A 12,287-nucleotide genomic window follows, 5' to 3' on the forward strand; every position below is an offset into this window, starting at 1 on the left:
CTGCATCGAGGTGGATCAGGGAATCGCCCGCAGCAAGAGCAACATCATTGGTATATACAGAGAAAAGAGTCGGCCCGAGAATTGAACCCTGTGGCACCCCCACAGAGACTGCCAGAGGACTGGACAACATGCCCTCCGATTTGACACACTGAACTCTGTCTGCAAAGTAGTTGGTGAACCAGGCGAGGCAGTAGTCAGAAAAACCAAGGCTACTGAGTTTGCCGATAAGAATATGGTGATTGACAGAATCGAAAGCCTTGGTCAGGTCGATGAAGACGGCTGCACAGTACTGTCTTTTATCGATGGCGGTTATGATATCGTTCAGTACCTTGAGCGTGGCTGAGGTGCACCCGTGACCGGCTCGGAAACCAGATTGTACAGCGGAGAAGGTACGGTGTGATTCGAGATAGTCAGTGATCTGTTTGTTGACTTGGCTTTCGAAGACCTTAGATAAGCAGGGCAGGATGGATATAGGTCTGTAACAGCTAGGGTCCAGGGTGTCTCCCCCTTTGAAGAGGGGGATGACTGCGGCAGCTTTCCAATCCTTGGGGATCTCAGACAATACGAAAGAGAGGTTGAACAGGCTGGTAATAGGGGTTGCGACAATGGCGGCGGATAGTTTCAGAAATAGAGGGTCCAGATTGTCAAGCCCAGCTGATTTGTACGGGTCCAGGTTTTGCAGCTCTTTCAGAACATCTGCTATCAGGATTTGGGTAAAGGAGAAGCTGGGGAGGCTTGGGGGGGGAGCTGTTGGCCGAGGTTGGAGTAGCCAGGAGGAAGGCATGGCCATTCTTTGTTTATTTATTAAGTCATACAAAAGGGTTACATTGCATGAAGTTTAAAATACATTGTCATTACTAAATGTTTAATGTGATACATTTTTTTAACGTTTAACATAAAAAACATTTGATTAATAAAATATTTAATAAATAAATATAAATATAAATAAATATTTATCCTCAAATGAAGGGGATGACGCAATACTTGCAAGAGGGAGAGAATCTGATTTCATTGGTCGTCAACTCACGGCTCAGTCGTTTCATTCAGGGTCAGTAGAGTTAGCCGTGACTTAGCCTGACCCAGTTAGTTAGTTCATTGCCATAGACATTTACCTGGCTTAAAGGTGAGCCACTTTCGTATGATCGGTTATTCTGAGTTGACCTCAGAGTTTACCAAAATTACCTCGCAAAATCCTCAAACCTGCCTTGTAGGATATCCTCATGGTGTGGGCTATGTTGATGTGATTCCTGTCTGATTGACCAGGGGTGTGGGCTGTTGTTGATGTGATTCCTGTCTGATTGACCAGGGGTGTGGGCTGTTGTTGATGTGATTCCTGTCTGATTGACATGGGGTGTGGGCTGTTGTTGATGTGATTCCTGTCTGATTGACCAGGGGTGTGGGCTGTTGTTGATGTGATTCCTGTCTGATTGACCAGGGGTGTGGGCTGTTGTTGATGTGATTCCTGTCTGATTGACCAGGGGTGTGGGCTGTTATTGATGTGATTCCTGTTTGTTTGACCAGGTGTGTGGGCTGTTGTTGATGTGATTCCTGTTTGTTTGACCAGGTGTGTGGGCTGTTGTTGATGTGATTCCTGTTTGTTTGACCAGGTGTGTGGGCTGTTGTTGATGTGATTCCTGTTTGTTTGACCAGGTGTGGGCTGTGCTCTTCTTCATCATGCTGTTCAGTCTGGGTCTGTCCTCCATGTTTGGTAATCTGGAGGGCATCCTCACGCCCCTTCATGACCTCAAACTGGTGCCCAAGTGGATGCCCAATGAGCTCTTCACAGGTAAAAGCCAAAAAGGAAATGATCAGATTTTCGTATCTTTCAACATTGCCAATGTGTGACGAAAAACTGTTCTTTTCGGGAACGATCTTAACGCCGTCTTCTTGTTTTCTCTGTCTCGCTCTCCCTCCATCACTCCCCACTTTCTTTCCCTCCAGCAATAATCTGCCTGCTATTGTTCCTGATGGCTCTGATATTCTGTCTGGGTTCGGGGAACTACTGGTTGGAGGTCTTTAACAGTCATGTGGGCTCCGTTCCTTTTCTGATCATCGCCTTCTTTGAGATCATCGCTGTGGCATACATCTACGGAATAGGACGGTAAAGAGCCTCATAATACTATTGTTGTCCTGGTGTGAACTGTAATGAGCGTCTTCCCACTGGGCACACACACTGGTTGAATGACTATGAACCAATGTGGTATAGACGTTGAATTGACATCTGTGCCTCAGTGTATTTTCTTTTAGAATGGGGCAGATTGCTAGGATCCTCTCAGAGGAACATGTCTGTCTCCCCATATGTCTATTGTTGGTCTGTTGCAACCCTTGTTCACCTAATCTTTGGGTTTAGCATTTTCCACAACTCGTGCAAATTTACAATTCCCGACACAATACACTTGTGACCGATTAGGTTTTAATCCTGGATCGTCTAAATGTTATAGAACCTGCGTAGGGTTGCAAAATTCCAGTAACTTTACCCAAATTCCAAGATTTAAAAAAATACAAATCCTGTTTGGAGGATTCTGGATTTCTTGCTTACTGAATCAGGGAATCTTACAAACGAGGTTTCTGGACACCCTGGGATTTTAGGGGAAGTTACTGGAATTTTGCAACCCTAAACCTGAGTCATCTGCAGTTCTGAGGCATTAGTTCTGCTTTCATCTGTTCCTCTTCCATCTCTTTCTCCTTTCTTCTGTCTGAGCCCAGGCTCAGACGGGGTTGTAGTGGCTTGAGGGGGGGGGGGGCTCAGACGGGGTTGTAGTGGCTTGGGGTGGGGGCTCAGACGGGGTTGTAGTGGCTTGGGGTGGGGGCTCAGACGGGGTTGTAGTGGCTTGTGGGGGGTGGCTCAGATGGGTTTGTAGTGGCTTGGGGGGGGGCTCAGGCGGGGTTGTAGTGGCTTGGGGGGAGGCTCACACAGGGTTGTAGTGGCTTGGGGGGGAGGCTCAGACGGGGTTGTAGTGGCTTGGGGTGGGGGCTCAGACGGGGTTGTAGTGGCTTGGGGTGGGGGCTCGGGGGGGGGGGGGCTCAGACGGGGCTGTGGTGGAGCAGGTTGAGAGCTTCAAGTTCCTCTGTGTCCACATCACCAACAGACTTTCATGGTCCAAACACACCAAGACAGTTGTGAAGAGGGCAAGAAAGCCTATTCCCCCTCAGGAGACTGAAAAGATTTGGCATGGGTCCTCAAAAAGTTCTACAGCTGCACCATCGAGAGCTGGTTGCATCACTGCCTGGTATGGCAACAGCTCGACCCTTGACCGCCAGGCACTACAGAGGTTAGTGCAAACGGCCCAGTACATCACTGGGGTCAAGCTTCCGGCCATCCAGGACCTCTATACCAGGCGGTGTCAGAGGAAGGCCCTATAGAGGGTGGTATGTACGGCCCAGTCCATCATTGGGGCCAAGCTTCCTGCCATCCAGGACCTCTATACCAGGCGGTGTCAGAGGAAGGCCCTAAAAATGGTCAAAGACTCCAACCAACCTAATCATAGACTGATCTCTCTGCTACCGCACGGCAAGCGGTACCGGATCCCCAAGTCGAAGTCCAAAAGGCTTAACAGCTTCTACCACCAAGCCATAAGACTCCTGAACAGCTAATCAAATGGCTACCCAGACTATTTACATCGTTACCCCCTCTTTTACGCTGCTGCTATTCTGTTTATTATCTATGCATAGTCACTTTAATTCAAACTACATTTACATATTACCTCAATTAACCAGTGCCCCCAGCACATTGACTCTGTACCGGTTCTCCGCCTTGCTTGTTTTTTTCCTGCTGTTCTTTATTTATATTTTTTACTTAACACTTATTTTTCGTTAATACTGCCTTGTTAGTTAATAGGCTTGTAAGTAAGCATTTCACTCTAAGGTCTACACCCGTTGTATTGGGTGCATGTGACAAATATAATTTGATTTGATTTAAAACCTCTTTCTGTCTCCGTAGGTTCAGTGATGACTTGGAGTTCATGACAGGACATAGACCCAACATCTTCTGGAAAGTTTGCTGGTTGGTCATCAGCCCCCTGATGCTGTTCGTGGTGTTGGTGGCGTACGTTGTCGCCCAGGCCCAGACACATCACACCTACGCAGCATGGAATCCTGACTACGTAAGAGCCACCGCTGTTAACGCAGCCTTTTCAAACCTCTCCTCCTCCTCTCCCCCCCCCCCCCCCCCACAGAGTTGCACCTCCCATTTTGCCCTCAGAACAGCCTAAATTCAGATCAGCTTTCACATTCTAGATTGAAGCAACAATCAATGTAATTTGCTGCATCATTTCCAATCCCCTTATACAGACATACATAACTCTCCCCCCTAGATTCAGTCTGATGTAGAAACATTTGAAATTGTGTTTTTTTTTTACATTTTTTTACATTGGATAAAAGTAGAGACTCGTAGCTGCTACAAAATGCTATTTCATACACTACATTTGAGGAACATTGGGAAAGTAATTCTGACACACAGAACCAGTCAAAAGTTGAAATAACACATAACACACGGAATCATGTAGTAACCAAAAAAGTGTAAAAAAAAAAAAAATCTAAAATATGGAGATTCTTCAAAGTAGCCACTCTTGTCTTGATGATCACTTTGGACTCTTGGCATTTTCTACAACGTAAAATAAATAAAATAAAAGCCCTGGAAAAAGTAGGTGTGTCCAAACTTGACAAAACACAAAAGAAAAAAAAAAAAGTACAATTATTTTCCACATTGTAGAATAATGACCCCCTGTGGCTTAAATCTCTGGTGTAATGTTTTTGAATGATTATATTTATATAGACGGGAGTAATTATGTAATTTTGACAAGTTGAATTGAAATTCACTTTTAGGGAAAGCTTAGTCTATTGGAAGCGCGTCGCCTACGGTTGCCAAGTTGAAGCAGATCTGGTAGATGAAATGCATCGAATGGCCTCGAGGAGAGGAGTAAAACATTTAAAAAGCCACGGTATCAAATCAAAGTTTATTAGTCACGTAGGTGTAGTAGACCTTACAGTGAAATGCTGAATACAACAGGTGTAGTAGACCTTACAGTGAAATGCTGAATACAACAGTTGTAGTAGACCTCACAGTGAAATGCTGAACACAACAGGTGTAGTAGACCTCACAGTGAAATGCTGAATACAACAGGTGTAGTAGACCTTACAGTGAAATGCTGAATACAACAGTTGTAGTAGACCTCACAGTGAAATGCAGAATACAACAGGTGTAGGTAGACCTTACAGTGAAATGCTGAATACAACAGGTGTAGTAGACCTTACAGTGAAATGCTGAAAACAACAGTTGTAGTAGACCTCACAGTGAAATGCTGAACACAACAGGTGTAGTAGACCTCACAGTGAAATGCTGAATACAACAGGTGTAGTAGACCTTACAGTGAAATGCTGAATACAACAGTTGTAGTAGACCTCACAGTGAAATGCTGAACACAACAGGTGTAGTAGACCTTACAGTGAAATGCTGAATACAACAGGTGTAGTAGACCTTACAGTGAAATGCTGAATACAACAGGTGTAGTAGACCTCCCAGTGAAATGCTGAATACAACAGGTGTAGTAGACCTCCCAGTGAAATGCTGAATACAACAGGTGTAGTAGACCTCCCAGTGAAATGCTGAATGCAACAGGTGTAGTAGACCTTACAGTGAAATGCTGAATACAACAGGTGTAGTAGACCTCACAGTGAAATGCTGAATACAACAGGTGTAGTAGACCTCACAGTGAAATGCTGAATACAACAGGTGTAGTAGACCTCACAGTGAAATGCTGAATACAACAGGTGTAGTAGACCTTACAGTGAAATGCTGAATACAACAGGTGTAGTAGACCTTACAGTGAAATGCTGAATACAACAGGTGTAGTAGACCTCCCAGTGAAATGCTGAATACAACAGGTGTAGTAGACCTCCCAGTGAAATGCTGAATACAACAGGTGTAGTAGACCTCCCAGTGAAATGCTGAATGCAACAGGTGTAGTAGACCTTACAGTGAAATGCTGAATACAACAGGTGTAGTAGACCTCACAGTGAAATGCTGAATACAACAGGTGTAGTAGACCTCACAGTGAAATGCTGAATACAACAGGTGTAGTAGACCTTACAGTGAAATGCTGAATACAACAGGTGTAGTAGACCTTACAGTGAAATGCTGAATACAACAGGTGTAGTAGACCTTACAGTGAAATGCTGAATACAACAGGTGTAGTAGACCTTACAGTGAAATGCTGAATACAACAGGTGTAGTAGACCTTACAGTGAAATGCTGAATACAACAGGTGTAGTAGACCTTACAGTGAAATGCTGAATACAACAGGTGTAGTAGACCTTACAGTGAAATGCTGAATACAACAGGTGTAGTAGACCTTACAGTGAAATGCTGAATACAACAAGTGTAGTAGACCTTACAGTGAAATGCTGAATACAACAGGTGTAGTAGACCTTACAGTGAAATGCTGAATACAACAGGTGTAGTAGACCTCACAGTGAAATGCTGAATACAACAGGTGTAGTAGACCTCACAGTGAAATGCTGAATACAACAGGTGTAGTAGACCTTACAGTGAAATGCTGAATACAACAGGTGTAGTAGACCTTACAGTGAAATGCTGAATACAACAGGTGTAGTAGACCTTACAGTGAAATGCTGAACACAACAGGTGTAGTAGACCTTACAGTGAAATGCTGAATACAACAGGTGTAGTAGACCTCACAGTGAAATGCTGAATACAACAGGTGTAGTAGACCTCACAGTGAAATGCTGAATACAACAGGTGTAGTAGACCTTACAGTGAAATGCTGAATACAACAAGTGTAGTAGACCTCACAGTGAAATGCTGAATACAACAGGTGTAGTAGACCTCACAGTGAAATGCTGAATACAACAGGTGTAGTAGACCTCACAGTGAAATGCTGAATACAACAGGTGTAGTAGACCTCACAGTGAAATGCTGAATACAACAGGTGTAGTAGACCTTACAGTGAAATGCTGAATACAACAGGTGTAGTAGACCTTACAGTGAAATGCTGAATACAACAGGTGTAGTAGACCTTACAGTGAAATGCTGAATACAACAGGTGTAGTAGACCTTACAGTGAAATGCTGAATACAACAGGTGTAGTAGACCTTACAGTGAAATGCTGAATACAACAGGTGTAGTAGACCTTACAGTGAAATGCTGAATACAACAGGTGTAGTAGACCTTACAGTGAAATGCTGAATACAACAGGTGTAGTAGACCTTACAGTGAAATGCTGAATACAACAAGTGTAGTAGACCTTACAGTGAAATGCTGAATACAACAGGTGTAGTAGACCTTACAGTGAAATGCTGAATACAACAGGTGTAGTAGACCTCACAGTGAAATGCTGAATACAACAGGTGTAGTAGACCTCACAGTGAAATGCTGAATACAACAGGTGTAGTAGACCTTACAGTGAAATGCTGAATACAACAGGTGTAGTAGACCTTACAGTGAAATGCTGAATACAACAGGTGTAGTAGACCTTACAGTGAAATGCTGAACACAACAGGTGTAGTAGACCTTACAGTGAAATGCTGAATACAACAGGTGTAGTAGACCTCACAGTGAAATGCTGAATACAACAGGTGTAGTAGACCTCACAGTGAAATGCTGAATACAACAGGTGTAGTAGACCTTACAGTGAAATGCTGAATACAACAAGTGTAGTAGACCTCACAGTGAAATGCTGAATACAACAGGTGTAGTAGACCTCACAGTGAAATGCTGAATACAACAGGTGTAGTAGACCTTACAGTGAAATGCTGACTGACAGGCTCTAACCAATGGTGCCAAAAAAAAAAGTATGTGTGTGTGTGTGTGTGTGTGTAGGTAAGTAAAGAAATAAAACAGTAAGAAGACATTTGAAAAAAAGATATACAGACACCTGTTAGTCAGGCTTATTGAGGTAGTATGTACATGTAGGTATCGTTAAAGTGACTATGCATATATGATAAACAGAGAGTAGCAGCAGCGTAAAGGAGGGGGTGGTGGGTGGTGGATCACAATGCAGATGCCCGGTTAGCCAATGTGCGGGAGCACTGGGTGGTCGGCCCAATTGATGTAGTATGTACAGTGCCTTGCGAAAGTATTCGGCCCCCTTGAACTTTGCGACCTTTTGCCACATTTCAGGCTTCAAACATAAAGATATAAAACTGTATTTTTTTTGTGAAGAATCAACAACAAGTGGGACACAATCATGAAGTGGAACGACATTTATTGGATATTTCAAACTTTTTTAACAAATCAAAAACTGAAAAATTGGGCGTGCAAAATTATTCAGCCCCTTTAAGTTAATACTTTGTAGCGCCACCTTTTGCTGCGATTACAGCTGTAAGTCACTTGGGGTATGTCTCTATCAGTTTTGCACATAGAGAGACTGAATTTTTTTCCCATTCCTCCTTGCAAAACAGCTCGAGCTCAGTGAGGTTGGATGGAGAGCATTTGTGAACAGCAGTTTTCAGTTCTTTCCACAGATTCTCGATTGGATTCAGGTCTGGATTTTGACTTGGCCATTCTAACACCTGGATATGTTTATTTTTGAACCATTCCATTGTAGATTTTGCTTTATGTTTTGGATCATTGTCTTGTTGGAAGACAAATCTCCGTCCCAGTCTCAGGTCTTCTGCAGACTCCATCAGGTTTTCTTCCAGAATGGTCCTGTATTTGGCTCCATCCATCTTCCCATCAATTTTAACCATCTTCCCTGTCCCTGCTGAAGAAAAGCAGGCCCAAACCATGATGCTGCCACCACCATGTTTGACAGTGGGGATGGTGTGTTCAGTGTGATGAGCTGTGTTGCTTTTACGCCAAACATAACGTTTTGCATTGTTGCCAAAAAGTTCAATTTTGGTTTCATCTGACCAGAGCACCTTCTTCCACATGTTTGGTGTGTCTCCCAGGTGGCTTGTGGCAAACTTTAAACAACACTTTTTATGGATATCTTTAAGAAATGGCTTTCTTCTTGCCACTCTTCCATAAAGGCCAGATTTGTGCAATATACGGACTGATTGTTGTCCTATGGACAGAGTCTCCCACCTCAGCTGTAGATCTTTGCAGTTCATCCAGAGTGATCATGGGCCTCTTGGCTGCATCTCTGATCAGTCTTCTCCTTGTATGAGCTGAAAGTTTAGAGGGACGGCCAGGTCTTGGTAGATTTGCAGTGGTCTGATACTCCTTCCATTTCAATATTATCGCTTGCACAGTGCTCCTTGGGATGTTTAAAGCCTGGGAAATCTTTTTGTATCCAAATCTGGCTTTAAACTTCTTCACAACAGTATCTCGGACCTGCCTGGTGTGTTCCTTGTTCTTCATGATGCTCTCTGCGCTTTTAACGGACCTCTGAGACTATCACAGTGCAGGTGCATTTATACGGAGACTTGATTACACACAGGTGGATTGTATTTATCATCATTAGTCATTTAGGTCAACATTGGATCATTCAGAGATCCTCACTGAACTTCTGGAGAGAGTTTGCTGCACTGAAAGTAAAGGGGCTGAATAATTTTGCACGCCCAATTTTTCAGTTTTTGATTTGTTAAAAAAGTTTGAAATATCCAATAAATGTCGTTCCACTTCATGATTGTGTCCCACTTGTTGTTGATTCTTCACAAAAAAATACAGTTTTATATCTTTATGTTTGAAGCCTGAAATGTGGCAAAAGGTCGCAAAGTTCAAGGGGGCCAAATACTTTCGCAAGGCACTGTATGTACAGGTGCAGTGATCGGTAAACTGCTCTGACAGCTGGTGCTTAAAGTTAGAGAGGGAGATATAAGACTCCAGCTTCAGTGATTTTTGCAATTCGTTCCCGTCATTGACAGCAGAGAATTGGAAGGAAAGGCGGCCAAAAGGAGGAGTTGGTTTTGGGGGTGACCAGTGAAATATACCTGCTGGAGTGTGCACTATGGGTGGGTGTTGCTATGGTGACAAGTGAGCTGAGATAAGGCGGGGCTTTACCTAGTAAAGACTTATAGATGACCTGGAGCCAGTGGGTTTGGCGACGAGTATGAAGCGAGGGCCAGCCAATGAGAGTGTACAGGTCGCAGTGGTGGGTGGTATATGGGGCTTTGGTGACAAAACGGATTGCACTGTAATAGATTACATCCAGTTTGTTGAGAAGAGTGTTGGAGGCTATTTTGTAAATGACATCGCTGAAGTCAAGGATCGGTAGGATAGTCAGTTTTACGAGGGTATGTTTGGCAGCATGAGTGAAGGATGTTTTGTTGCGAAATCCGATTCTGGATTTAATTTTGGATTGGAGATGGTTAATGTGAGTCTGGAAGGAGAGTTTACAGTCTAACCAGACACCAAGGTATTTGTAGTTGTCCACGTATTCTAAGTCAGGACCGTCCAGAGTAGTGATGCTAGTCGGGCGGGTGGATGAGGGCAGTGATCGGTTGAAGAGCATGCATTTAGTTTTACTAGAGTTTAAGAGCAGTTGGAGGCCACTGAAGGAGTGTTGTATGCTATTGAAGCTCGTCGGGAGGTTAGTTAACACAGTGTCCAAAGAAGGGCCAGAAGTATACAGAATGGTGTTGTCTGCGTAGAGGTGGATCAGAGACTCACCAGCAACGAGAGCGACATCCTTAATATATACACAATAGTAGTGCGTGATAAGCGGGACTAGGGTTTCAGTTGAGACAGCCACAGTCAGATGACTACATAGTACTCACCTAATAAGCAGTGCACTAGTCTACAGGGAATAGGTGTCATTTGCGATTTGCCCTGTGAGAAGACAATAACATTTTCTTTATTCTAATTCTGTCTGTGCAGGTGAACTTCCCCGACACAGAGGTTCTGCCGTATCCAGACTGGGTGTTTGCCATCTGTGTCCTGTTGTCTTCAGTACCAGTTATCTCCATCCCTCTGGTGGCCATCTACAGACTCGTCTGCTGCATGTCAGGAAGACACTCTAAAGACCGTCTCCACAACGATCCGAATCCTTATGCCAACGAAGGCTACGTTGTAGAGAGAGCTAGACCCTAGAAGACACTGTACTTCCTGTTTGAGCTTTTATTGTAAACAGGAATCAGGAGGATATAATTATGGTCATATTTGTTAAAGGGAGAGAGAGAGAGAGAGAGCCTTGTAAATGCGTTTGTGGTTGGAGTAAAAGGTGACCAAGAATGTTGTCGCTTCTCGGTGCACAGGTGACATGCTGGTAAAAATGTGATGAAACGAATTACAGTTTGCCTGCATTAAAAATCTTCGACTACGAGAAGCGCCACCTCTGGAGGTGCATTTTCTTGTTTGCAGATGGCCATATACAGCTCGTTGAGTGCGGTGTTAGTGCCAGCATCAGTTTGTGTTGTTAAATCGACAAGGACTCGAGAAACATACAGTGAGCTCCAGAAGTATTGGGACAGTGATTGTTTTACTCCGTATGTACAAAAAGTGCTGTAAAAAAATACCCTCAAATAAAAAATCTGACAGTCTGCACTTTAACCTCGGTCGTTGTATTTCAAATCCCAAAGTGCTGGAGTACAGAGCCAAAAACATGTCCCTGTCCCAATTAGTTTTGTAGCTCACTGTAGAATATTACAGTCGTTCAGCTCCTGATAGAACTCATCCATTGTGTTCTCCAGCACGTTCACCAACGGAACAGGGAGGGCAAAATGGCGGGTCTATTTGTTGTCCGATGGAATCTCATTAAGAGGCCGCAAGCCGCTTCCTCTTTCCGGTCCCGGTGAATAGGGAGTAAGCAGAATGTCCAGAGTTGTCGACTTGAAGTAGCAATCTTCAACGGACCAGCTGCCCCCTTGTTCTGGACTAGTAGGGGAACCAGCTGTCCACTTGTTCTGGACTACTAGGGGAACCAGCTGTCCCCTTAACTGATTAGAGTACAGACATACCAGTCAACAAACGTGTTTTTGTTTTATTTGGACATGAACCCACACAGTTTCACCTTCGTCGTCTAAGGGAGGGAGAGCCGACACCTACAGCCAATACTGGATAACCAGGCCAAGACATACAAAAGAATAACTAATTGTTGTCGAGTAGGAAACAAGGAGAACCATACCAACTCCAGCAGACACCGTCTAGAAGGTGAGCACGCTATATCAATCAGTAAGGGACAGTTTAGTTTCGCAAGACCGTCTCGTGTTCCAATTGTTTGTTTTAGCAGTGTGCATTGTTCCTGTTCACACAGCGGTGAAGGAATTCATCTGAGCCTCAAGCGCTCATCACCTGTGTAACGTGGTGCTTTCAAGCGAGGAACAGATTTCATTGGCCTTGTCAGGCGTGACTTTAGGTGCTTCAACAGAAGTCGCGAAACTGTGACTCT

At 44.0% G+C, this 12,287-nt stretch overlaps 1 protein-coding gene across 1 annotated transcript in view; it reads left to right on the top strand.

Annotated features, from left to right (window-relative positions):
* Positions 1–10,990, top strand: part of LOC139391606 (sodium-dependent neutral amino acid transporter B(0)AT1-like) — a 30,292-nt gene extending 19,302 nt beyond the window's left edge. Inside the window, exons 10-13 of the mRNA XM_071138978.1 lie at positions 1,651–1,786; positions 1,942–2,101; positions 3,941–4,103; positions 10,778–10,990. Coding sequence (XP_070995079.1) covers positions 1,651–1,786; positions 1,942–2,101; positions 3,941–4,103; positions 10,778–10,990 — 672 coding nt within the window. The remainder of the gene's footprint in view (positions 1–1,650; positions 1,787–1,941; positions 2,102–3,940; positions 4,104–10,777) is intronic.
* The last annotated feature ends 1,297 nt before the right edge of the window (positions 10,991–12,287 follow it).

Source organism: Oncorhynchus clarkii, chromosome 32, assembly GCF_045791955.1.
Source record: "Oncorhynchus clarkii lewisi isolate Uvic-CL-2024 chromosome 32, UVic_Ocla_1.0, whole genome shotgun sequence".
NCBI lineage: Eukaryota > Metazoa > Chordata > Actinopteri > Salmoniformes > Salmonidae > Oncorhynchus > Oncorhynchus clarkii.